This window comes from Numenius arquata, chromosome 10 (assembly GCF_964106895.1).
Source record: "Numenius arquata chromosome 10, bNumArq3.hap1.1, whole genome shotgun sequence".
In the NCBI taxonomy this organism is placed as follows: Eukaryota; Metazoa; Chordata; class Aves; order Charadriiformes; family Scolopacidae; genus Numenius; species Numenius arquata.
This window is the reverse complement of record NC_133585.1, coordinates 18,417,882-18,445,793: the sequence shown is the minus strand read 5'-3', so window position 1 is coordinate 18,445,793 and position 27,912 is coordinate 18,417,882. Positions and strand designations below refer to the sequence as shown.

Below are 27,912 nucleotides of genomic sequence, written 5' to 3'. Positions count from 1 at the left end.
AGTTTGCTAAAAGCATTTAAAAGACCTTCATTTTACTCAAAATAAAGCAAGGAATGAACACGAAAGGAAAGCGTTTTGAAGAACCCGCGATTTGTTGCTGTTTAGAGGATTATTCTCTCACCCGATGAGCCCCCTTCCCAGGTGGGGATTAAAAAAAAAAAAGCGAAAACTCAAGGGCTGAAATATGAAGAGATTTAATAAAATAATTAATAATGGTAAAAAAAATAATATTGATATCAATATAAAATACATGAGGACTATACACAGCCCCTCCCAGCAGGGACAGCAAATGTCAGACACTGCAAGCACTACGGCTTTGGGAGGAAGGGAAAGGCTCAGGGGTCCGGCGCCAGGGCAAGGAGTTCTCAGGATGGCAGCCATCGAGGCAGAGAGAACTCCTCAGCAAACTTTGTAGTTTATACTGAATGTCGTGTTCGTGGTTTGAAATAATCCAGTTGGCCAGCTCGGGTCAAGCACCCGGGTCTCACTCCTGCACTTGGTGAGCTCAAAAAGCTTTGAAACCCGCCTAGCATGGCCGGCTATAAAAGTAAGTATTTTCCCAAATACACTGGAGTCTTCTAAAAGTACATTTTTTCCCCAAGAGACCTTAATCAAAAAGTAAAATGACTGAAAGAGAAACCAGTCCCGTGTCACTCAAACCAGGACAGCAAGCCACACGAAATGCAAGTCAGCACTGCAGCACAAGCAGCTTCAGCAGGAACTCCCTCCAGCCTGCGCAAGGCGGAGAGGTTGCAACACGGGGCTGTTGCCTCACACCGGGCGTTGCGTTCCGCCAGGGAAAGAGAACAGGGATGGCAATCCCTGGCAAAGCCTCCTCAACCTGCAACCGCGCTCAATCCAACACAAAGGCTTGACGGGACATGCACCTCGCGAGGCGACGGCAACTCAACGGGAACCCGAATCCCGTCACTCAGCCCCAGATTCAGGGTGACATTTCGGGACGTGCCTTCTCCTGGCTCTGCAGCAAAGGGGAAGCTAAGGAGGTCCTTCGGCAATTAGCACACAACAAGGAAACCAAACACACAAACATCGTTTTACAGAAGTTTTTATTGTTCATTAAGGAAGCTTTTGTGCAAAAATCAAGACAATGTTCTTTAGAAAGCAACTGCACGTGTGCCCCCCCAGCGTAACTCAAGCGGGTCAGGTGCCAGGGTCCACAGGAAGGGAGAGAACTAAAAGAGACTCCCAGCGCTAGCACAGGATTTCCCCCCCATTCACCTCATCTGACAGGTCACCAGCACGAATCCTCCACTACTAAAAACCCAAGAAAATTAAAACCTTGCCAACCAGTTAAGAGCAAGTGTTAACCCATCCCCACCCTCCCTCCAAAAAAAAATTTCATGTTAAGAGAACGCCATCCAGTTTAAAAGATCCAATGCCGTACTGCGTGCCATGGTGTAACACAACCCGTACCTCCAGGGCAGCGACACTGAAGAGAGCCCATTTCCTATCTGGCATATCTACCCCAACCGGGATACACTGCTGGAACCACCGCACAAGCCTGCCAAGACAGAAAGCTGCAGGTATTTTACATCTTTAGGGGTAATTATTTCTCTTTTTTGTTCGTTTTTTTTGTTTTTTGTTTTTTTTTAAAGCTACAAGTGCTTCAGCATTCGGTACAAATGCTATCACTGTCAACACTGCCTAGCCATTTAGTATGTACACACAGTAACAAAAAAAAGCTGCAGTCGAGAGTGGTTTTCCATTAAACTGCATGAAAATTACTTCGCTTGCTGCTAAAGCGTCATGTTACTGGAGCTCCCGCCTCACGCAAGACACCACAGGAACAGCAGCAGTTGCCGGCACTTTTCTGAACAGGACTGGAATTTTCAAAGCTCCACCTCTGCCCAGCTTCTCCCTTCCCAAAGGTCTCCCTCAGAGCTACTTCGATGCCTCTGTTTTTTGGGGGGGGCAGGGGGTTAACTTGATCAGAACTATGCGCTAAATACTGGTAGGGGATGCAAGGTGTGTCTCAAGCAACATAAGCACGATTGTCATTCTCAAAGGCCCCTACACCTCAAGGGCCTGACTCGTTTTCCAGGCCAGCAGCCCGCCTTGAGAGGCTTTTGTTCCTAAGTTGAGGCCGTTTGAGCGGGATGCTGCAGAGGCAGGAAAGGCAGGTTGTCAGGTATGACAGCAGAGCTGCCAAATATCTACTACAGTGCTCTTATCTGCCACCTCCGCTTGCTACTCAGACACGTTTCCCAACAGAAATGGGAACTCTGGAAAAAAAAAAATAATAAAATTATTATGCTTCCAACTACTCAGAAGGGTGAGTTTCAATGAGAAGGGGTGGCAGCAATGGAAACTGCCCCCAAGCCTCAGAGCGCCCCTGAAGGTTTAGGTGACTGAAATATGGTGCGAGAGAAAAACAGATCAAGAAACCAACTGGCAGTTTACAATAAAAAAAAACAGCAAACATTCTTCCATGCGTTGTGCCCTCTATTCTGAACTCACTTTTACATACACACAGCCGCTGCTGACTTTTCCCCCCCGCTCCATTCTTCTACCGGCCCAGCTCGCTCCACCTCCTTGGCACCCAGCTGGCTGCATGTAGGAAGCTGCAAGACTTAAGCAGAATTGAGCAACTAGGATAAAAAAAAAAAAAAAAAAAAAAAAGGGGAGCCATTCCTTAAATTTGTCAGCATGCTTCAAAAGACTGAAATCCCACTGTACAGGGCTTGACAGTAGTCATGCTTAGACCAAGTAGTCCAAGGAAATACTAAGGACACGATCAAAGGTTGAGGGAGGGTTTCCTTAGCTATGATAACACCATGAGCCACGAGTGTGGTCACTCAAACGCAAAAGCACGGTCACTCAAATGCAAACACAGCTTTTTTTTTTTTAGGTACCAGTTACTTTGAAAGTTAGATGGGCACACAGAGTCCCCCTCCTCTGCATCTGTAGAGCTTTGAAAATTCCAGCCAAAGGGATTCCCAGATTCAACATTATCCCTTAGAGTTCCCCTAGGGTTACACAGAAAGTTAATATTCCAGCCAGATGGTAAAAATGCAAAGCATGTCATCTTCCCAGTGCTGACTACAGAAAGACATTTGAAAGTTTAGTCACTATCTTGCTCTTTTTTTAAATTAAAAGATAATAGTCTTGACTCATTTCACCTTCTCTGCCATTCTTCCCAGCACCTAAAAAACACTTCAGCCTAACCAATTAAAAAAAAAATCTACAACACACTGACTATTTTTAGGAGTATGAGTTAAACTGTACAATCAGAAATATCTTTGTTAAGTCAACAATGAAGATCTGATCCTTCAACAGCAGCACTGCTACAAAAGAGTTACAATAAAGGAACTTGAAGGTCAAATTGTTAACGAGGCAGAGAGGAGGGACATTTGAGATACAGCTCTCTGCCAACCTCGGCCCACATGTTTTAAGAGCCACGGCAAACCTTCAGAACTGGAAATTCTTCTTCTAGTTCCACACATGACGTTTGCAGTGATCAACAGCCTAAAGGGAAAGAAATGGTGTATGTCAGTGGAAAAAACACTGTTTGCAAACAAGCGTGCATCTACACATACAATTCAATGCCTTATTCTGAGCCAAGATCTTGGAAGTAAATCTGTTTTTCTTGAAGTAAGTGATTCCAGTGAGGACTAGACTAAATAACAGCCTCGTCCCCACCCAAAAGCTTCAGAAAAGAATGCTGATGACCCTTAGCCATTAAGGCCTGGCAAAGAAAGCATCGGCCCACAGCAATACTGGAAGCCAAATCTCAGAGCCTGATGAGAGGTCATGACGTGGCCTGTTGGCTGCGGGAACACAGACTAAATATAAAGCTCACTTTGTACCTTACTATAGATTCTGAAACGCCAACAGAGGCATGGGGGATAGGAACGAAGGGGAGAGGAAACAGTCTGCTTTAAGAAAGCTAAGGGCTCTGAAGACCCTCTAATCACACTCAACCACCTCTAGATAGTACCGTTTTGCTTCCTGAAACTGGAATTCATCCCCTGGGAAGTGTGGTATAGAAGCCAGAAAGGTAGTTTATAAGGAGCTATCAAAGACCAACAGGAAACTTGAGGCAGAATTCTGCTTTACGCACGTTGCACTGAGCAGCAGTCTCCATGTTCTTACACCAGTAGCCTGGACCCCAGACACAAGCATCATCCCCCAGGAGAGGCTGTTTAGCTGATCCACAGACTCCAAGTTTCTGTGAAAGGAACAGCAGCAGAGTCAACATCTTTATTTGCACTAAGAGATCTCAACTACAGTCTGAGCTTCCTCCTGCCCGAGCGTGGAACCAACACTGAGGTAGCTTCAGCAGCTCCCACAGTACCATGCTCAACTGACCTCTCCAAGTCACACTCACAGCTGCATGAGTGGACAGGAAGCAGTAATCCGACATGAGGAAGAATTAAGGTACCCACAACTGCTTCTTCATGTTAAGTTTTGAGAAACAGAGCTTCTAGAAAGGCACCTCTCTCAAGAAAGGTCATTTAACTTCCTCTCATCACATTCAGGGCTCGCTACACCATGTTAGTGAACCGCAACAGTGGATAACCACTGGCGGCTCTTTCCTTCTATCCTTCCCTGCACAAGGCTGGCAGCTGGACAGCTGTCCATTCAAGTGAGCCCAAGGCCTTGCACAACCGCATTTGCTCCAAGCATTCAGTGTGCTGATTTTCATTCCAGCAGAGTTTCTGCACGCTAGGCACTGAAAGGCACACAGAAGAGCAGGCAGGACTGTATCACAGCCCGTACTCAATAGAATAAACGCAATACTCACAGTGCAAACAAAAGTGGGATCCATCATCTCTGCCAAGAGTTGCACAACCACAGGTTCATACTGTTCCACAAACTGAACACACTGTAACAAAACACAGGTTGAGAGAGCCTCCTGTTAAAGCCTTAGAAAGAAGAGGAAGATACAGGCCTACTCCAAACTAACTCCTATTCAAGATACAGGGTACTACTCCAAACACCCCAATACTACACTCCAAACTGATAAACCAGAGGGGTTGAGCTCTGCGGATCAAAAAGGACACAGCATCACACTAATCACAAAACAACATCATTTTTTGCTAGCTCATACCTGCCTGCAGCTGTCTGCAGACACGTTATGATGAGAAAGGGGGTCACAAGGAAAAGAACCAAGTAGGACAGACTCCGGGAAAAGAACCAAGCAGGACAGGCTTTGATTTACAAAGCTTAGTCTCTAATCGTGGAGATCATTGCTGTCCCAAGAGGAAAGCACACTGAACAAGCTGGAGACAAACATCCTGAACAGGATGGCAGCAATCTAAGTGCAGTAATGACCCTCGAGCACTTTTAGCCCAAGTAATTACTATTCACTTCAGGCCAGGCAGCAGCAGCACAAACGCTTCCCATCGATAACAGTCAGCCCTCTAGTGGAGAAGCCACCTCCAAAGCACAGAAAGATTTTGGTGTTCTCAGCAGAGACTAACAGCACCGATTAATAAGCAAACCACAGCTATTAAAGGGCCTCACAGCAGTTAGCAGGAATAGCTGTTTCATAGTTGCTTTAAGCCTGTGCATCGTATGCCTAGTAAACTTATACGCAGTTGCCACTTGCTGACACTCAGCAGCCACCTAATAAGATTTCCAGGTAAATCTTGATAGCAGTGGCCTAACAGGTGTTGCTTTTTGCTCTCTCCCTGGAATTACGCCAGCCTACTTCCAATTACTTTGTTAATCCCCTGAACAGGATCAGCGTGGAGGAAAAAAATAAACCCAAACCTTCAGCTGTTCCCACCCCCACTGTTCTCAGAGGATTTCCAGGCAAACCTTCACTGACTACAAATTAGTACAACAATCCAGCCAGTCAATTCAGGCCCTTAAAAGTCTCCATCTATTCAAAGGGACTGCCAACCCCCCCTCCCCAAGATGTGGAGTGCAAAAATCTAATCCCCCTTGTGACCCCAAACTCCTTCCAGCAGAGGAAGACTGACTACTCTTACAAAAACTACTAAGAGATGCTGCTCTCTAGTTCTTCCAAATGCTCTGCAAGATGTTTTAACCTTCTGTTCATCTCTACCTTGCCTTGTTCTGACTGGAAGGCAAGGCTGCCACTAAGCAAGGCCTGTGTGGTCATCTGACTGCCTCACATCAAGGCTGCTCCCTCTTCTTTTGCTCTACTGCCCATGAGAACCTGCTATGCTTTGGTGCTAACTAATAAAGGGCGAAAAAGACCTAGGAAGGATCAGGTTGCTGAACAAAAGCCAGTCCCAGCTGCACCTGTGGACAGTTTGTCTCCAGCCAGAGACCAAGGCAGTTGGCCAAACACAGAGACCTCTATTATGAGTACCTGGACATTTATAGCAGAGACACTTGAAAGACGGACCTAAAATTAGCATGTAGACAGAATATTAGGCAAAACATTTAGAAAATAAGGTAAGCATAATTGTCACTGTAGGACCTATGTTAACCAAACAAATCCTTTTTAGCCTGCCTTCTGCATGCGCATTTTACCTGATCGCTGACAGACTCTGGCAGGAAGTGACAGACTTTTTCCAGTAAAGCCTCAATTTCAGCTGTCGTGGCATTCTTCTCTAATTCTTTGTCTGCATAAGCTACCACCATCTTGCAGATATCACAGAAGCCACCTGCAGGTTTCACTACAACTGAGAAGGAAAAAAAACACAACACAAAACCAACGCTTGACATCAGTGCTTAGGTAGTTCCCCCAAACAGAAGAAAGGAGGCAGCATCAGCAAAGTACTAAAGCCTGTGTTCTCAAAAGAGATATAATCGTAGGTGAATTAGCTCATTTTGCAACACCACCAACTCCTCATTACCAACCTGGCTGCTGCTGTGGAGGCTTGTTGGCTGCACAGCATTTCAGCATAACACACACAGCTTCAGGATTCGTTGCCTCCAAGAGCATGTCAATCAAAGCCTGGCCATAGACATCTATGAAGTCCTTACACTGGTCTTTGACACTTCCTGGGAACAGGTAGCATATCACTTCCATTTCATGTACAATCTCCTCCTGAAGCACAGTGAAGGAGGAGTAGAAAATGAGGAAGAGAAAGCTGATTTGATTCATAAGTACATTTTTTCTTACGCCACCACACCCAGGATAGAAATCTCACTCTCATGAAAACAGGCAAGAAAATTAGCTTTGCTTCCCCCTCTAATACAGCCCCATTTTAGCCAAAGCCTAGGAAGAGGTACCACTTTTACTGCTTACACACCTCTGTCTTGTTGCTCTCCAAGAGGCCAGTCACTTCTTTCACCATGGTTTCACATATTTCACACAAGGAAAAAGTTTTCTCTTGAACTGAGGCTTTCTGAGCACACAGAAGAAACATACAAAACAGTAAATCAGCACTTGACCACATTTGACAGGGACAATTTGTAAGGGATCACCTTAACAACCTTCAAATTCAGGTGCAGCACACATTCACTTACCTCGCTGGACAGCTCGAGCTAAATTCAAAAGGTCACGCAGAACCCGAAACCAACCTCAAAGGACTCAGTAAAAAGCCTTTTTGAATGAACAGTCATTCTGTACGACTAATTAAGACTACAGTCCCCAGGTTGTATAAGGAGGGGAGTTGAATCTAGCAGACATGGAGCAATAAGCAGCCCCACAGTGAGTGGAGTTAAGAGAAATGTTAAGTGTTTTTTTTAAATACACTAATTGAGGACAAAACTAATTTACTCGAATTGAGAGCACCCCCCTGTTTGCAGAAGAAACCTAGAAATTGAGGGACTTGAGGGAAATTGTGCTGAACCTGATAATCAGAAGTTAACTGTCCTCAAAAGAAGCTTTCCTTTTCAAAAAACCTCAGCCTGTGTCTTACCCAAAGGCCATGGGAAGCTAAGGTGCATTCTGACTCTGATCACTCACCTGCACACACAGAATGCTGTCCCATTTTTAAAAGGGACTAATGCATAACTCCAAATGCAGAGCAAACTTCAAGTGCAGCAATTTGCCCTCTAACATTTGAGGTATCGTTTAGAACGGCTGCTATGGTCTACTGCTGGAACCAGAGTTCCCATTTCAATCCTTAAGTATTACCTTATAGCTTTGGTTTAGCATAGGCTCTGCTATTCTAACAAATCAGTCAGCTCTCCTACTTCACAGATGAACATCGGGAACAAGAGGAGGCCAGGAATCTGTGTGCAGGGAGACTTGGATTATTCTATGCATAAAAGCTCCTGGTTTTCTGTTTCACCTAGTTCATTACACTAAAGCAAAAAGGAAGGCAAGGCTGTTGAGTACAAAGTCCATCTTACCTCCACTGTTTCCACTTTGACTTCATGAACCACTTGAGCTGGCACCAGAGTCTGAAGGGGAACAGATTTCACGGAAGGACAGAACCCAACCATGGCACAAATGTCCTTTGGTTGCTGGAAAGAGATGTACAAGCAATTTTTAGAAGTCTAGAAGGCTCTGCCTCTTCTATGGAGCCTGTGAGCAGGCACTGAGAATAAAGTTTTAAAAGGCTCCAACACAACCAGAAGTTTCATGACTACTTCTACTTCAAGTATTGCCAAAGCATTTGATATGGTTATAGGCAGGAAAACTACCAGGTGAAATTTAGCAGTTCCTTTGAAAGAGGAAGAGGTTAGGCCACATCCATTAAAAAACCCCATTTACCATGAGCTAATCCACTATGCAAGCCCTTCAAAGGAGTTGACTTAAGAGCCACCAACACCAGCATCACATTAGACCTGTATCCACGAAGCTGCTCCCCTGAAAGCTTTAAGTAATCACAGAAAAGGCTAATTATCCTGACTCCAGAGTTCACCCAAAAGCTGAAAGAAATGCCTAGAAGAAAGGACTCCTTTACTCATCCACAAACTACCTTCTTTAAAGCATCCAGTAACATCACATTTTGCAAACAGAAACAGATTCCCGCATTACTGAACACAGCCTATAAGAAACAAAAGTTACCCAATGTTAAAACCTAAGCTCAAAGCTTTTTACAATTATCAGAAATTACATTTCAAGTGTTCTTTTCACAGTAAGGAGGACAAGAGCAAACAGAAACAAAGCCTTTCAGAAGGCTTTCTAAGTTTTTCTCAAAAGTTTTAGAAACATATATTACTAACTGCAAAAATAAATGCCGGACATGAGGCAAACTGCTCTAAGGGGGCCACGTTATACCCACATAAAGTGAGAAAGTCTGTACAGAGTAATACACAAAACTTGAATTTTCCCACCTAAAGTCTACTTAAGCTAAAAAAAAATTTACCTTTGGTCCTATGGGCGATTAGAAGATCATACCCAACTCTGTCACCAGGGCATCAAGCTTCTTACAGTAGAAGCTTATGCAACAGTTAATACATCATGCCACAACCTCATGCACAGGCAAAAGCAGTATCTCAACGATACAGTGCTGCTTCAGACTACTCCAGGCAGTACCTTTAAGTCAAGCCCTTTGGTTCATGCAGTGTAAGAAGCATTTCCAGATATTAATGTTACAGCAACACCCACATACACACAACGTGGTCTCTCACAGAGAGATGACAGACACAAGGTCTCCCAGGACTGGTTAAATAAAAAGCCCAAATAGCTCTAGGAAGCAGGAGCCTAAAGGCCTCCCGCATCTTCTTTTCAGTTCATATACTCCAAACATCTATACCACTGTCTTAGATTTAAAGGTTAACCAAGAAAAGACCCGGGGACAGCTTCACCCAAGCCCTTTTGAGCCCAGGAGATAAATCAGAAGCTGGCAGGAGCCACCAGTGTGCTTTATCCACAACTAACCCTTCTTGAATGAAAGTGAGCATATTTTCTGCCGTACTGGCCAAAGAATAATCAGGATGAAATCTCAGTAGTACAAACTGGTATCTGGAGCTGGAAGTAGGACTGATCCACTGGAGGAAGTCTATAGTCTTTTTCTCTGATTTAATCACATAAATATCCCTTGTATCTGTCAACACCGAGTACAATCACACCATGTACACAGCTAATAGAGCAAGAAGTGAACTACAAGCAGGCTATCACCACAGGCAAGTTGCTCACCTACCTGATCCTTCTGTTGACAGGGAAGATTGGAGACAGAGAAAGGAAGGAGAAATTAGAGATAACAGTTAAAAGAAAAAAAAAAAGTCAAGCACTTAGAACGGCATATACTCTTTCCATGAAGATGACGGTCCCCACCCCAAAGAAACTCAGCACTGCTACAGCAATTCACATTTAATTGCATGATGCTAACCAGCATTATGCACTTGAAGTTATTAAAACATCCCGGGCAAGACTACCTCCAAAGAGTCTGAACAACACTCAGCTGGGTGCAAGGTGTAATCATATTCCAATTTCCGGTGTTAACACCACACTGCATTGCAACGCTTAAAATGAGAAAATAACTGTTGTTGGAACAAAGATTCCCCCCTCCCCGCCCCGTAAATGCTTAAGAAGCAGTATGAGAATAGCCTTTAGCAACCTGAAACAAAAAAAGGCCACTGTGTTGCCAAATTCAGGTTCAAGCCAGCCGTGTACTCTATTCATAAATTTGGAATAACTATAATTTGTTATGTTACTTATGGCGCTGCATTCTTTAAGGAAAGGCTTACTCATTTTTGTTATAAGACCTTAAAATCTCTGGATAAAGAAGTGCTATGGAGGTGGTCAGAGGTAAAATATATTTTATGTTGCTGCAGAAGACCAGAGCTGGTGCAGTATCACTCGCTTTCCACAGCTCCTACCAAGAGCCCAGAGAGCTGGAGTCGTGAGATATCAATTCCAGAAGAAGGACATTTAGTCTCCCTTCAAATAGACACATTAGCTCTACAACTTGAACTGATTTTTCAATACCATGACAGACCAACTCTAATATGCTTAGCACAGTATTTGACAGAGGAGGGGGAAGTGGTGCAGGACTAACATAAAAGACTATAAAGGAACATATGTGATTCACCTTCTGTGTTTCAAAGGATCAGAGCACTTTTTGCACCGCTAAATGATTGTGGAAGAAAAGGAAAGTACTAAAGAAAGCATTCTGAGACTGAAGTTACTATCCAAATAAAGGCCAAGTTCAAAGCGTTAACACCAAGACTTACAGCGCAAGACCTACTCTCCCCAGACTTTCACTGCAGTAAACGTTTCCTGTTTCCAAATAAGTTAGCCACACAAAGCCACAAAAAAAAATAACCAAGAGCAAATACTATATTCTACTGATCTTACCATGTGCATCATCATTTGGATAGCCAAGTCAGAATATTCGGAGATATAGTTCTTGCACTGCAGGAAGTGGGAAAAGAAAGTCTTGTAAATATCAAACCACTTCAGCTATAGAGTTAACCTAGAATTTTCTAACACATCTCAAGGTATTAATTCACCTGCTCTACTTAATAACTATTCTGTTGTCTTTCAGAGCTTGTCCCAAATACAAGATGGCATTTCAGGTTACACAATCATTGCACACACAGCTGCTTATCTGGCGAGTCCCCTTTTCTCTTCTGCTTAGAGCAAAAGCACTCCCCCACATTAGCAGGGATACAGGACCACATTGCCCTGCCAGATCATTTTTATGAAAAAGGCCTTTAAGGTCTAGCAGCAATCCTGGGTCTTTTTCCTCCTCCCCAGTCCCATCCACCCAACCCCACTCAACTTTCCTGACCAGAAAGTTGGTCAAGTTGGTCTTGACCGGCACAGCCTTCTGGTGTGTCAGCCACCCCTCCCACTTTTGTATCATCAGCAAACTTGCTGAGAGTACATTCCATGCCTTCATCCAGGTCATTGATGAAAATATTGAAGAGGACTGGACCCAGTACTGACCCCTGGGGGACCCCACTTGTTACAGACCTCCAACTAGATTCTGTGCCACTGATCACGACCCTCTGAGCTCTTTCAGCCAGTTTTCAATCCACCTCACTGTCCATTCATCTAATCCACACTTCCTAAGCTTACCTATGAGAATTTCAGTGTTGTTATTGTTAACACTGCGTAACATATCCCACGTGACACACCTCTCCTCTGTTTTATTAAATAGAGATTAAGGCATTGAACAAACTATTTTATGTTTGTACGCAGGAGCAGATTTTTAAACAAACAAAAAAAAAAAGATAGCTTACCATATCAGCCATTCCAGGTCCCAAACGGTCACACTCCTCCTTGGCATGAGCAACCAGAGACTTTACAAAAGATGAGTTTGTCCTCACAGCTTCCTGAACATCAGTCACCAGCTGAATGCAATCCTGGCACACATCCCCACTTCCCTGGACAAAAAGTAAAAGGAAACTTAAGGTGATGTATCTTCACACACCACATTTTAGAAGCTTCCGTTACTAGCAAGTTTCAAAAGCTATTTTAAACTATACACAAACCTTGATAAATACTACAGAACACTCAAAAGCCTGAACTAATATGAATAGACAAGCTACTGCTGGTATGTGCACCAGCCACTAGGTGGAGATTAGGTACCTACTTGGCTCTGAAACCCGAGATAACTGTTAAGATACCCAATCTGCAAAATCTCTTGGTTTTGCTACAGACCACAGTGGGTAGGTTTCTAAATTTGGCACAGATCTTACCTGCTCCACCCAGAGCAGCTTGTTCTCCACCCACCCAACTGTTTAAATCCTGTATCTAGGCTTGCTATCAAGACTCAGCCTCTATTCAAAAGTTCATTGTCTCATCTACTCCCCTTTGTCAACTATTCGTTCTTTGTGATCCAGTCTGTCACCTCTGGATTCAGAGATGAATGCTTCCCCTGAAGCTAGCAGACTACTCAGAATGTGGGAGGAATTCTTCTTTCTTTGAACACTGGTGCCAAACTTGCTCTCAGAAAAAATTGTTTCCAGTAAGACCTGCTTGACTACTACAGTGCTGGATGAGAACAGTCCAGCACAAAACTTTTCTTTACAGGCTGTGGTTGTTAATCCAAGATTATAAATATCATCTACAGGGGCTGCAGCTATCATCTTACTTAGCTTTAAACCCACAGGTTAAGGAAAAAGGTAACTGTCTGTGTGCAGCAGCACAAAATTCAGTAGGAAACACTCACTCAGGTGAAGAACTCAGCTTAATATGTGCCCAGTACAACAATCCCTTACCAAGAACCATCAGTAAGTTCTCATACAAAGGAGCACTGAAGTTCTGGAGCATCAAAACATGCATGCCTCTCGCACCCTGGAATAGCACTGCACCCTTACCTTAGACTTCTGTTTGGGTTTGTCCTGAGGGTAAAGGAGAAGGGGCACGTTAGCCATGAATGGGGATGCCAGCTCAGAGAAATCCAGCTCTGGTATCTTATTGGACTGGAGCTGTTTCTGAAGCTTCATTGCTGCAAGGTGTTTCTGAAGGGGCTGGCACAGCGACAGGGCACTACATACAACTTCAGGTTTATCCTAGGGGAGGTAAGATACATACATAAAGCTCTATAAACTGATGTCACTTTTATATGAAAGTTCAGAGTAGAGAGTCATTCAGTTGAAATATGATCGGAAGGGAAAAATGTTTTCACAACAAGGAAGCAGTCTTCAAATTTACACCATTAATTGCAACCCCAGTGATCCATACAGAATTGAAGGGATCATACACACAATCTTATGCAGAAGAGAAACTCAGGCATCAACAGGAGAAAAATTTCATTCCAACAGATGCAAATTGTTATCTACTTACTAGCTCTTCTTTGATCATATCCATGATAACAGGTAGGTAGGAATCCACAATCTCTTTGCATTCAGAGACCAGGCCTTGGTCAGGAAGAAACTCACATGTCTTTTCCAAGTAAGAACGAATCTCATCCTATAAGAGATAAGGATAAGGTGGACTATAGATATAGATACATATTTTGTTAGTCTATATGCAGGACACAAAGCCTAAAAAAAGCCCCTTAGACTCAGGTAGGTCCAGGCAGTTGTTACACTATAGGTCTATTTCCGCCGGTCCTGGACTTTCAATGAGACTGTGCCAAAGTGAAAACATGAAATAACACTTGCAAGGCCTGCACAACAGTCTTGCAGAGCAGAGAACATCCACATTTAAGAATAGGAGTGAAATTATGGACTAGTGGGACAGTGGTTTGTTTATACGAAGTACTCCCAGGTTCACAGAAGAAAAAGGAAAGAAATGTCCACAACCAAAATAAAGACCAGTTGATGCAATCATCCACTTTAAGAGACTGCAGTATCCCACCTTTTAAGATCAATGGCCCACTGGCACAAGAACAGTTTTATTAAGCATCTACAGTCAATCTGGGATGTGTTAGAGCATGAGAGGCTCTAGAATTTGCTAATCTCTAGACCATAAGAGGCTGTTTAAAAGCCTTTTCCCCATGTACTCTGGCCCCTTTCAACATTTGCTGCTGAAGTTGGGAAAACATCACTCAGACTGGTTTTCCACCCCCTCACCTTGCAATCTTGTTAAGTCAATGAAATCAAATAGTGCCTTGGGACAAGCAGAGGAGCTCTGCTTACCTCGGTGCCATTATCCTTCAAAACCTTGCCAGCCACTGTCACAAGTTCCTTACACAAGTCACAGGGGATACTGTTCTGGAGAGAGAAGTAGAGAGTTACTTTGAGACAGAATTCAGTACCTGTAAACGCAGCGTGCAAATAAAAACAGTAAGAATGAGAATCAATTTGGAATTGAAATTAAGGGAAGAAATTCTGGCTGAAACCTGGGTGAGGTATTCCAAGTATGTCCAGCTCCAGCTTCTTCAGTAAATCAACATGGTGTGAAGAAGCAGGCATGCTACCTCTTGGCTCCTTTCACCTAGTCCCATCTCCCTTGAAGTAAAAAGCATGCTGCCCTGAGAAGCCTTCTTCTAAAGCTCTTTTACTGTACTCTTACTAGAAATCTAAGAATTTTAGAAGATCTGGTAAAGCAGCATTCACATCTAGTATAAATGCAACTTGAAAAGCCACACTGAACGTAACATTTGTACCATTATTTACTGTCATTGCTTTCATAATTTAGCACATGCTGCGCCTTTTGGGGAACATTAACTTATGAGAAAGACCTAAAGAATCATACAGCTTTATTTTTTGTAATAAACCTATCAGTTTGGCATTGTTCAAGTTAAGAACAAGAAAAGGCACTACTACTGTGATTCTGTGAATTTGTCTATGAGTCGGTTTAATAAAGAGGAACAACTCTGAAATCCACTAGCTCCATTCCACACATTGCTTGGTGACTGTGCAACAGGTCACAGGAGAAGTCAGCAGACAAGTTGTGCAAGGCAGACAAGTGGAAAGCAACCTTTATCTAGCACCCAAATTAAGGGAGAGTAACCAAGGCATAGTCAGACATAGCACTTAACTCCAATCAGAGCCTTGAAAAATCTTCATCAGCATAGCTAAATCAGCTACCTCAGCTGCGGGTGGGAAGAAGTTGTCTCAGGAGTTGATACTTACTACAGTAGGCTTGTCCCAGACATTCTGCTGGCAGTGTTTCACCGCTCCGCACTGCGATGCTGTCCGAAGGCTCTGACACCATACCTCCGGACCCTTCACACAGTCCTTCTGCCACAAAACAGGGCTTGCCACAGCTGCCAAAGAAAGAATCATCCTTTCACAGTTGCACATTTGAATGATTTCTAGTCCCAAGTAAACAGGTTAATGCTGTATGGTATAACCACAACCCTTCCATTAGGCCCCTCGGATTTACTAGACATTTTAAAGCACATTTCAATCCAACAATTTCTACCTGAAACATGAGTCCCAAATACAGATTACACAGCCAAAGAACTCCAGAAAAATCAAAACAGTTCAGTTTTCAGTGCCTGAGCACCTCAGCAGTCCATTGCCCCATCATCCACCTTTTAAAACAAAAACAAACAAACCAAAACCCACACTTTGCTTACCACACAAGAACTACCAGATTACTCAAAACAGAGAAACTACTCATTGCAGAAATCCACAATTCAGACAGCTGATTCTCAAAGCTACAACCTTCCTGTCCTTGCCTTCACTTCAACTTTGAACCAGGAGGCACATCTAGCCTGTAATTGCTGCCTGCATTCCTTCTCCCAGGTGAACCACCCTTTTCTCATCCAGCAACTGTAAGAGCTAGCAAATTAATCAGATTAGGAGCCACACCACCACACACATTACATGGAGGACTTAAAGCCAGGTGCAGACCAAAACACTGAACAGAAAGTTTCAAGAGTCAAAGCAAAAGAGGGACAGAAAACAACATGAGACATGTTCCATCAGTTCCATCAGACAGTTTTAAACCCGTTAAATCTATTTAGACTTTGTTTCCTCTTGGTCAGTTCTTCAACTGCGCAGAGAAAAAAAAACGTGGGGAAAAAAAGAAAGAGCACAAGTCCTTATCAGGACATTCCCTCCCACCCCACATGGAATTCTCGCAACCTATAAAGTTTTGAAGTAAAATACAGAATACCATTTTTGGACAGTCTTCCTAAAAAAGTGTACTAGATCATCAGGACAAGTTAATCAATCCCACCTTTTAGCTGACTTTCCAAGTGGTTTTTTGGGTTTGGTTTTTTGTGGGTTTTTTGTTTTGTTTTTGTGTGGTGTTTTTTTTTTTGTGCTCTCTGAACTGGACAGCTAACTTCTCCCACTTTTCTAAAACCATCTTGCCCATCAGTAGTCCCAGTTCCTTCAGCAGTCAATTTCCTCCATTGCACTAACCTATGACGAAACAACTCCTTAAAATCCCACAGCAAACAGTCGCCAAGGAAACTTGCCATGGTCTAAGCCTACAAGGCACAGCTACCAAAGTTTTAGGGGAAAAAAAAAAAAGCCCATTCAAACCTAATAGCTGTATAGGTGTTATTTAGGAGCCATTATTTCCACATCAATGCTGTGTACACATCACAAAATGCTGTAAAATTACACTGTCAACAAAGAAGCAGGAATTAAGCTGTTTGATTCCTACGAAGCTTCTAGTAAGGTTATGAACAATCAATTTTCCATTTCTCAAATCTCAGTTCTAAGCAACTAGAGGATCAACTTAACAGCTGAATTACTAGTGCATCTATTAGGTACATAGCCACCACACATCAAACAGAGCCAGATAAACACTGCTTTACAGGTGCCATTCTGCAGCCTTCTCAGCTGTTGATTTATAAAGCCTGTTTACACTGGATTTCACAGCGGAATGACCCATTTATTTTAAGAAAAATGTGCTCTGCATGCTTAATCTTCTACAAAAACGCATGAAGTTTGCCACCCTCTCTCCCAGCAAAAAGCCTAGATTGCATATTATTCTTCAGCAAGACAGCACGCTAGGACTGCTTATAAGACCATAGGAATAAGACTTCAAAGCTTCTAATAATGTATGGTTAGCAAAATATTTACAGATGGCCTATTTTAAATTACAGCATTATCGATCTGGAAGCACTAAGAGTAAGTTTCAAAGTCAGACTGGTCAGCCAAATATCTGTCAGCTCTGGCAGAATGACAATAACCAAGTATATTCTTGGTTGAAGGGAAGAGTTATTCTTCCCTTTCAGATACTGGTATTAAGCAATGGTTGGAAGGCTCTGCAAGGCAGAGTCAAAGTCTGGCTTAAGTCAAGCAAGACCTTGACTTTCAACCGTGTAACTAAGGGTTTCCAACTATTTACAAGTATAGCTTTTAACCTATGCCTTTAGTTCTGTAAATCAAAAGAAATTTACTCGCTCTCCCCTGTTTGAAACATACTGTAAAACTACAAAATTAAAGTGTAAAACTGCAACAATAGTGATTCCAGGCAGTTTCTCAACCTCTTGATCTAAGAAGCTGTTTAAAATCCAAATTTAGGAATTCATACCATAACTTGCACTGGTTTGATCTAGCTCTTAATAAACTCTCAGTTTTCGTTTGGCTTTTTACTTTAAGGTCTTGTCACTGGTCTCTACCCAGTTTTGGCAGAACGTCTACCAGCTAGTTTTGCTCCCCCTTCCTTGTAGCCTCTGACCCAGTCATTATAAATGCAGGACAGAACAAATGTAGGACACTATGCCTCAGCTTTATGGTTACTTATCAGCTTTTTTGTCTCTATGTCTTTAACAACTTCCCAGCTGCATGGCTTCTGAATCAAACAGATGCTCACGCAGAGTCAGTCACAAATGCCCTGACTTGCTAGGACACAGCAAGGGGTACTGGCAGGGCAGCAGGATTTTTTCAGGTCACGACACTGAGGCAGAAGAAAACTGAGGAGCCAGTAGTACTGAGTAGTCTGAGAGCAGAGTGTAGGTTGCAGATAATTCTGTTCAGAAAGGAAAAAAAAAAAAAAAGTCTTAACTGATTTTTCACAGCACATTAACTACTTGATACCTCTGCACTGCTTCCCTGCATTGTGCGTCTCACCAGTTTGGAAAGAGAAAAGAGTAATTTCTCAGAAGAGGCATACACAGCCATATTTTGTTCAGATTCTGCTCAAAGCACTGCCAGTGGGCACACAGTCACTTCTGATTTCAGAATAAGGACACTCAATGTTACCTGCAATCCTCTACAGGAGGCCAAAGACAAAATCTCAGAAGAGCATCAAAGGGTTCATAAGTCAGTGAACGCTGAAAACTAGTTTCAGGATGCAATTAAGCACTCCGAACACCTACCCATTATTTAAAGTCCTCACCCCTGCACAACATCAGAGCGAGATGAAATGCCAACATATCTACAGAACTTTTCCATAAAAAAAAAAAGCCAACAGATTCAGAAAACCTGAATCAGCTATGCCATAAGGATGAGCACTTATCTACAGAAAACAGAAACTGGAGGAACAGCAGTGTCCTTTTAGTTACAAAGGACACTGTGGAAGTCCTTTCCTTCTGAGAAGACAAATTTACACTGGATGCTTTCAATACAGATCTTTCTGGTCGAACAGTGACTAGGTAAATTTGTTTGTCAGGGCCACACATCACTGGTACATTTATAAAGCAGCTACAGAGAAAAAAAAAACCAGACATGCTAAGCATGGCTTCCTTTCTTCCATTTTCAACAGTGACTTTAAATATCGTTAAGACTGGATTAGTTTATTCTGTATCATGTTGAAATACTTCTATTACATAACCCAATGTCTAATAGGAAAGGATGCACCTTCATTGCAACAGTATCCACCCCACTTTTTCTGAACTTTCTGGGAAAAACAGAAACAAAATTAACAAAACTCTGTATTAATTCAGATCTTGCAGATTCAGAAAAGATTAGCCTGAAATCCTTTACTGTTCTCACTACTTCTCCCTTTAGCTTGTTCTTCTATTTAATTATGAAACAGCATTTTTCCTCATATATTAGTTTATGTTACAACAAAAGCAAACATGCCAGTGAAATGTGTTGAGACCTTGTGCTCTTTCACATCAGAATGAATAGTTCTGAGTCTTAACAGTTATCTTACCTGTTCCCTCAAAATACCCTCCTCTGCAAGAAGAGTGACACCTTAATGAGGTATTGCACGTTCCCGGCAAAGCGGCAACCCAACAGAAAACAAAGCACTGTCAATTACCTCCCACAACTCCTAATGCTCACTGGATAAACCCAATGGGATTACCTTCTTAGTCACCTTTGGCATCCCTTTATTTCATATATTCTTCTTTATCTAAGGCTCATCCATTTTTAAATAGATTTCTCCTTTCTCTATTAATTAGCTCTCAACAGTCACGCATCATGCTCACTCAAACCTGCCCCCCCTTCCCCGAAGTTTGGAGCTCTAAAAATAGCGGCTTGCAAGAACAAGTTTATCTGTGAAGGCCAGGGTGTTTCTTTACTCGTCCTCTTCACTGGTTCCTCCCTTCTTCAACTGCTTCACAGATGTGGTTTCTTCAATTTTAGAAGGAACGGTCGTTCGCTCCACCAAGTTTTTCCTAAATTAAGGCAGTGAAAGAAAATGGAGGAGGAAAGAGAAGTGGGGGTAGAAACACAATCCATGTATAAAGGGCGAAAGACTTCCGCTTTCAGGCTTCTAGCCAAGTTGACAGCCAAAAGGCACCCTAGGATCCTTGCATACACTTGCAGCTTCTTGAAACAAAACAAAAACAAAAGATTCATACCCGCTCTGTCCTCACTGATGCTCATGTCTGACAGACAAGAGAAGCCATTTCCCAGAACAAGCATTGCCTCAGAAACACAGCCTGAAGCCCAACAACATAATCAAAACGCTCCACAAGCTGAAGGGTAACAGCAGAAAAGGAAGGAGAAACTTTTCTTGGAGACTCGGGTCAGCAACCTAACCCTGTCAGAACACCAGTCACGCAGTCCTGACAAGTGACAACTACTGCATATCGCATGGGGCTCTGCCAGGAATTCACACAAAACCCAGTTTAAAGGCTGTGAAGATAAAGAGATGCCTGCAACTGCTCCCACAGGGTATATCCTACTTACTTCAGCCACTGTGCATTACTCCCCGACACTTTTTCAAAGCAGCAAATGCCAACTACGATCTCCTTCCCCAACACTAGGCATCTGGAACAGAAACACTAACACATAGTCAGTAGTGAAGTAAAGGTGACAGCCCTCTCAGACAATACCACCTTGTCTACTTCAAAAAGCCCCGCACATGAAAGCATAGTTCAGTTCCTCACTTCTCTTCAGGAAACAGGAACCTAGAAGGAAGCTTTTAATGGCTGCTTTTTAATTACCATTCTGCAAGGACAGCTACTGGAAAATTGATAGGGTAATTGCCTTTCCTCAAAATAACCTTCCCTTCCCTCAAGTGTTTGTGTTATTCTTCTCTTCCAGGGAGACCCAGCCTGAATTTCTTCCTGAGATTCTCAGAAAAACATCCTAAGCAATCCCCTCCGAAGCTGTACTGAATCTACTAATGAGACTTTCGTGATCATGCTTAAAAGTTAACACCTTATATAAGCTTCTACGAACCAGGATTCTATGTGGGCCAGACCAGATTCCCTAAAAAGCCAGAGGATAAACCAGAAAACTATCTCCCAGAACACAAAGAAATTCAGCTTGAAGACTGAAGCCTCCTCCAAACCAAACTGCTAAGAAAACCTTGGCGTGAGCAGCATTTTTACAGACAACTTAACCTGCAGTTGGCATGAAAAGGAAAGAGCTGAGCTGCTGTTCACTTCATTGCATTGAAGTCAATTGTGGAAGTTAACTTGGGGTGCTGTCAACTCTTATGCCTTCATGACAGTGTAATTTGTTCCAAACATATTAACAGATTCATCAGGAGGGATGCTCTTTCCCAGGCTGTCCCACTTGGCAATGCTTAAAAAAAAAAAAAAAGACTGTTCATCATCTTCATAATCTCCCAGAAAAGCCCCACAGACCAAGTGAATGCATCAGTCTCTGCCATTCTGTGCTGTTACTTATGGACTCTTCCCCATTTCTTTTGAGAACTGCAAAAGCAAAGCATGTTTTAAGTTAAAGAAGTCAAGAGGGATCAACTTCTCTTCATCAAATCTTACAAAGTGTCAACAAGTCAAGGAGTGACCTCAACCTAAAGTTATCTGAAGGGCTCAGTACTCCACAACCTCTCTGGTCGGTTAGTGAGTTTAAGTAACATTTCAAAAGTTGTAATCACACTCTAGTAAATCATGCCAAAGGTCTACTATGCCTCTGCATTAATGAGGCAGTAAAATGACCACAGTATTTGAGAAGTTACAGGCAATTTGTGGAGAAAATGGATGAAATCTAGCGAGCTGTTATCAGTATTCCAAATATTGGTTAAAAATCAGTCTTCCTCTCCAGTATCTACTGACCAAATATCAAGCTTGGAACATTTGTAACTAGCACAAGAAATGAGTTTTGAGATAACGCCACAATTGCGCTCTTCCGCAAAGTGGGGAACACATTCTCATTTTGGTACCTTACCTCTGCTCTAAAACATTGCTCTTACCTCAGATGCTTCCTTGCTTCCCTCACTAGAAGACAAGCATAGTAAGAGAAGCAGTGTGCGTACGTACACACAATCAGAACAAAGTTAAAGACAGCAGAGAACAGGACGAGCTGAGACACTAAAATCAGCTCTACTGCCCCAGTTAGTTCTCCCAGTTACTGTTGCAACAGATTTAATTTCCACATTGACCTGAGGTTGCTACCAGGTTGCCAAGCAAGCCCTGACTTCTGCCCAAGATTCTTCAATGACAGAATCTAGAAGAGATAGTTGGATGTTCATCAGTAGTCATCAGGAATAAGTGGTCCTTGCAATATGTCAAAATATTCCCAAGAAGTTATGAGAAGCAATTTTCCCTGCAGCAGATCCCTGTAGAAATACACCTAAATGTTATGAACGTGCTTGTTGTTTCTGTTTCGGGGTTTTTTTTTTGGAGAGAGGGGAAGGGATGGGGACAGATTTCATGCAAAAATTCTGTATTTAACATGCTCCTTTCACCTGAGAAATATATTCACATCACAAGGAATGGAAGAGTCTGTTAGTCATGTAGAGCGCCATGTCTGTAAGAGAAAAGTTACTTGCCACAGGTTTTACTGCAGTCCCAGCAAAGCACAGGTGAAGTCCAGAGGCACCTAAAAACTTCAGAAAACAGAAGAGCAGTTCAAGACACTGTCAGAAAGAAACAGAAGAAGAGTCTCAGGAGCTATGCTCTTTTTCACACTGCTGCCAGAGAAGTGCTTTAACACAGAATAAATGCCGGATGAGGAAGACAACTCAACAGGAAGCTCCCTTAGGGAAAGGGGAGACATCAGACCCTCGCAGCTGAGCATGGAAAGCATCCCACAGGGATAAAAAAGGGAATTTTAAAGAGCAGCTTCAGGGAGGACTGCAGTTAGCAATGGGAGAACCTGAAAAAGGCAAACTGCGGTGTTCAAGGTGAAAGCATAACCTACCCAGGAGTACAGTGATGAAGCAGCTGATAGCAGGAAAGAAGAAAGTGTTAACTTCTAATCTCTGCATACTAATGGCTTGCATCCCAATGTGAATACAGTCAAAGGATTTTTAAACTCTTACGTTTGGAAAAAACAAGCCTTGAAATCTCATTGCAAGATTCATTTACTCGGCATCTCTAAGAAAATCTCTCTATAGGCAGACTTTCACAGAAGTAGAAGACAAAGTTGAAAAACTAGTCAGGGTAAACAGTGTAAATGTGAGACTCCTTATTCCAAGAGAAAGAAAAATACTGGTATCTGAAATTAAACATTGCTGCCATGACCAAACACACAGACAAGCCTTGCCTCAAAACATACGCACACACTTCAAAGACCACGAAGTACCCCTTTTAACTTGTAACAGGAACGCTGGTTTCTTAATAGCAGCAAATTAATTGCATACAAACCTGTTACATAAACAAAACAAAAAAAAAAATTATGAGTAAATCCTTAAACAAAAAACAAACAGAAACCCTTTTTTTGTCGTGTAGTTCTAAGGCATTGCCCCAAAGCTGCTTTGAAAAATTAGATCCACATGAAACATCGAAACAGAAACCCACTGGCAGCCAGGAGTAACCAGTCCTGCCTCCTCCACAGATGCAAAGTAAGGATCCCCCTGCACGTTATACCAGAAAACCCTCCCTAAAACAGCACAGTCCAAACTCCCGGACAGTCCCAGCTGACATCACTGTCACCTGATGGAGACACAGTTCAGTTTTGCTGACAAGCTCCCACTCTCTTGTTCCAGCCTCTGCATCATCTTGGTTTTCAGATTCCCAAAACTGCTTCTTTGTGGTATACTGAATAGCACAAACTGAGATTGTGAAAAAGACAGCGTAAGGCTTCAGAAGCTCTGCAGACGCAGTCGTGCATTTCACCGAGCCCAACCATGACCAGGCAAGAACAGCTTGCGCAGCTCCTCCAGACACAACACCAAGAACAACCATTTCTATTTATACCCCTTCAGCAAACAAGGAGGAGATTGTGCAAGGGCAGGTTTACACAAGCCACATGACTGGTACACTACCGAAGCACCGCTTTGTAAGGTGCCTCAAATCCACAGCACGTTCTCTTACTCCTCTAAGAAAACAGGGATATATTTCTTTAGAAATAAGACACCTTCCACTGTTTGCTTAATTTCATCTACAGGCTGCACCAGTCTAGCTTTTTTGTTAGAAGCCACATTCCCAACTAGAGCAAGCCTGCAAACTACAGAGCATAGTCCAAGTTCAATTACTTGTTTTTTTTTCCCACCCTCCAGAAAATTCAAGTCAGACTAACTCAGCCTTCAATTTTCCTGTCCCCAGATGTTCTGACCAGCACTTGCTAGAGGAATCATACATCACACAAAAACCTTGGAAGGAAGATTAAGTCTACTATTCTACGGGGGGTGAAATATTCATATCCTCAAAGCTTTTACCTTCCACTCCAAGCTTAATTTTATTTTATTAGGAGAAAAATAAATAAATAAATACACTTCCAGCTCAAGAGAAACCAACTTGTGCTTTAACTACCCACCCAGCCTTCCCGCTTTCCCAGTCTCAAAGTCAAGCAATAATCAAAGTGCCTGTCAGCAGTGTGGGTATCTCCAGTCCTGTACATCCTGCTTTAATTCCTTCGTGCCTCCCTTAAAGCAAAGATGCATAGTAGCACAGTAAGTAGGTCAACCAAAAACCCTCATGGCCTACCAGCCATGCTGTAAGCCAGCCAAGTAACTCCATTAGGATACACCAAGGGTGGCTAGATTTATATACAGTTAATTAGTTAGCCTAGTCGACAAGAACGGTGTCTCAGGTTGTCACAGCAAAATCTTCACAAAAATCTGCACGATACTACCATAGGTGAGTCAATTAGTAGTCATAACAGGACTTTGGTGAAAATAGACAGATGTTTATTTGTGTTAAAACAGTGACTTCCAAAAGAAAAACAGGCCTAACAAGTCTCCTGCTATGCTCAGTTGCATACACATGCCTTTAACAGGTAGACCAAGCTAACTCTCATTGCTGAACTGGTTTCTCATTACAATTTCCCTAAATACACTACTGGGAAACCTGGGGATACTTCAAAGCAAATCCTTTTCACTTTTAAAGTACAAGAAACTCCAATGATTTTAGTGATTCGGAAACAGTCCCAATAGTAATGAGAACTGATGGCAGTTAACTCAGTGCACAGCAGACACAAAAGTCAATTAAAGTAGATAAACATGCAGAGTGAAAGCTGCCATTTAGTTTCTTGTTTCCAGACTGAGAAGTCTGAGATTCTCCATTAAATTATCCATGTACCAGTATATTAAAAAACTGCAGTTAAGTACAAGAGTAGTGTAAAGCTATGTGAGATCTCCTAAGCATAGTTTACCGTAGTCTGCCAGTTCATTATTGCTATGGCTTTTAAATGGCTAGTCGGGCTCTTTTTAAGTCGACTTGTGAAAAGTTGCAGGTCAAACCTGTAAGAAAATAAGCTCTGGGTTTGCAATTGTCTTACTTCAAGGAAAATTCTCAAAAAAAAAAAAAGTGAAAAATCGGGTATTAGATCTTCAATTTGGGGGTTTCTAGCCATTCCATACCACAAACCTGAAGGTGCATTACCCCTCCAGTCAATCTACGGATGATTTCTGATGATTTGCGCTGCCTTTTCTAACCTCTAGTCCTAACGCTAAAGACAGATTATTCAATATTCCCCACCACCATCTTCACCTCAGCAACAACAGGTAACAAGACAGCGAGCTGCAAAATTAGTGGAATTTTCCGGAGGGGTGGGAAGGGGCAGATCGAGATCCTAATGAAATGACACTGCTAAAAATCACGCCACAGAAGCAGCTACCTCTCGCCACCCGAAAGAGGACTATCAACCCATCTACCCCTGAAGGGCAAAAGGTAAATAGAGCTACCGACAGAAACGCAGTTTCTACCGCTCGCTCTTAGAAGGTGACATAGATACAGACTGACCCCCATGCCACCACAGAGCCACCAGAAGCCATTTCCCTACCAGCAGAGGGAAAGGCTGGTTTCTCAGGGGGACTTTCCCCTCCTCCCCGCCTTTACCTGATCGCTATTCTGGGGAGATGCCGCCCCCTAAATACAGCTTTTTCACCACAGCCACCCCGAAGGCGCCACCGAACACCCCCCTTTCCCCCAGGCCTTGCTCCCTCAGAGGGACCGTTAGGGCCCACACCGTCAGGGCGCTCCCCCCGCCCGCCACCTCCTCTCCCTTTGCTTTCGGCAACCTTCGTCCGGCAGGTCCTGCTGGGAGAAGAAAAACAGCTTTAGGCCCGCCCCCCACCCCCCTCCGCCAGGCCGCCCTCAGCCCCCCCTTCCCCACCCGGGTAGGAGCTGTGTGGTGAAGGAACGCCGACCGCCAGGGTGAAGTGCGAGGGGAAGGCGGAGGCCGAGCCGCTTACCGGCCGCCAGGAGCCCGAGGAGGCAGAGGAGCCGCCGCGCCATCATTCCCCCCCCTTCGCCCGTCTGCAATGCGGCGCCGCCAGCGCCCCCCCGCCCCTAGATAAAGGCTGCGCCGGGAGCCATTGCGCATGCGCACCCACCGCCCCACCGCCCTCCCCGCCTTTGCGCTTGCGCAGTGCGTCGGCTGCGCGTCTCTTGTGGAGGGCGCGAAATGGCGGCGGGTGCTGAGGTGACGCCAAGTGGGCTCCTCTGGACAGGGACTGCGAGCCCCCCCGCCGCTTGAAACGGCTATGCCTGGCCGGAGGAAAGGCCCCTACAGGCCGCAGAAGGTAGCCTGGCGCCTTCCACAGGCAGTAGGAACATCACAGGCGGGAGGGTGCCCCACCCCTCCCTCAGGCTGGCTTTCATCTCATCGAGGTGCACAGCAAGGAGGAGTTGTGCCATGACAGGGCCTCCCACTCGCAGGCTTCCCGTCTTGTTCCCTGGGGTTAGGAGCTGGTGTGCGTGTATATATCTCCTTGCTTTTCTTTGCAGACGGTGGCTCCCTGTTGTCACTGGGCAGCTGTGTGGTACACAAGAGCAGTAATGAAAAGTACGGTTAAGATAGCCTAAACTTACTTGGTCTCTCCCAGCTTCTTAACTCCTGCCACATCCCTTGCACGGATTCAGGCAACTTGAACAAACTAACCCAGAAAAAAAAGCAGTTATTTTCCTGCTGGACCAGCAAACCAAACCAGCTTAGCTGAGTGGCCAGGCTGGTCCCTCACAGGGAGGAGGCAGGCTCACCAGGCCTGCATGGAGCTCGTAGACCAGCTCCCCTATTTTAAACCCGCTCTCTGTTGCCGGGGAAAGGCTTAGGTGCTTCTCACAGCCTGGAGAGCTTTGCTTGGATATCCCCTGCGGCCTCACCATTATTCACAAAGACTCATAACTTCACATCTGAAGTGCTGGTGACCGGCGAGGCGTATCCAGCCCAGCTTGTGAGGATCTGCAAGGTATCGCCCTTCGTCTCAGGGCTCGTTAGGTCCCTACCTATGAGTTCATGTTTGAAGGACCTGACTTGTTGATAACACTTAAGGTTTACTCGCAGTTTAAAGGAAGTAGATTTGTTCTGTTTTGCTTTACACCCAAGCAGGGTATCATTTCTCCTCTTCTTATGAAGATCTTTCCAAAATTAAAAGCTCAGCTAAGAGGCCACTGTGGGAGGCTTGTTATCTTGCTCTTCTTTGCAAGGCACAGCAGGAGAAATCAGGGCCTTTGCCCGCCTCCCCCCCCCCCAAGCCAGTCAGCCCAGCTTCATCCCTATCCCCCCCACATCAGGAGCCAGGGCTCTTGGGCAATTCCCAGACTGGAGCCAGATGCACCCCAACTGAATCAACCAGGCAGAAAACCAACCCCCAACAGCAAGTTTGGCCAGACTAAACAAGCAACCTTTACTCTGGTGCTAAAGCCACCTTACCTAGGCAGGGCTCAGGCGTGCCTCTCTTATCTCAGGAGCACACACAAAGTGCTGACAAGGCGCCTTGACTTTCTAACCAGCTTAGGAACACCAGAAAAAAAAAAAAAAAAAAAAAACCAAAAAACAAACACCCAGCTTTGTGAAGAATATTTGAAAGGGGGGTTAAATAAGACTGTCTGAAACAGGAGAGCTCTTTCAGCAGGCAGGGTGTTTTTCTGGAAGTTGAAGGACGGGGTAAGGAAGGACTAGCACTGAGCGAACAGGTGCCACTCTCAATCTGTTCTCATTTTGGACACCAGAACAGCCAGTAGCCCAGGCTTCCCTGGAGTTTCACCAATTCCAGTTGATTTGGGGACTTCCCCCACC

General features: G+C 43.8%; 1 protein-coding gene across 1 annotated transcript; it reads right to left on the bottom strand.

Moving 5' to 3' along the window:
• Positions 1–1,050: 1,050 nt before the first annotated feature.
• On the bottom strand, positions 1,051–26,156 carry PSAP (prosaposin). Its single transcript, XM_074155291.1, has 14 exons — positions 26,087–26,156; positions 15,313–15,446; positions 14,374–14,448; positions 13,577–13,702; positions 13,108–13,302; positions 12,028–12,171; positions 11,138–11,194; positions 8,242–8,355; positions 7,194–7,289; positions 6,799–6,988; positions 6,469–6,620; positions 4,766–4,846; positions 4,082–4,189; positions 1,051–3,486 (listed from the first exon to the last, which is right to left on the bottom strand). The coding sequence occupies exons 1-14, from the start codon at positions 26,130–26,132 to the stop codon at positions 3,451–3,453; spliced, it is 1,554 nt and encodes a 517-aa protein (XP_074011392.1). The 5' UTR covers positions 26,133–26,156; the 3' UTR covers positions 1,051–3,450.
• Between the last annotated feature and the right edge of the window lie 1,756 nt (positions 26,157–27,912).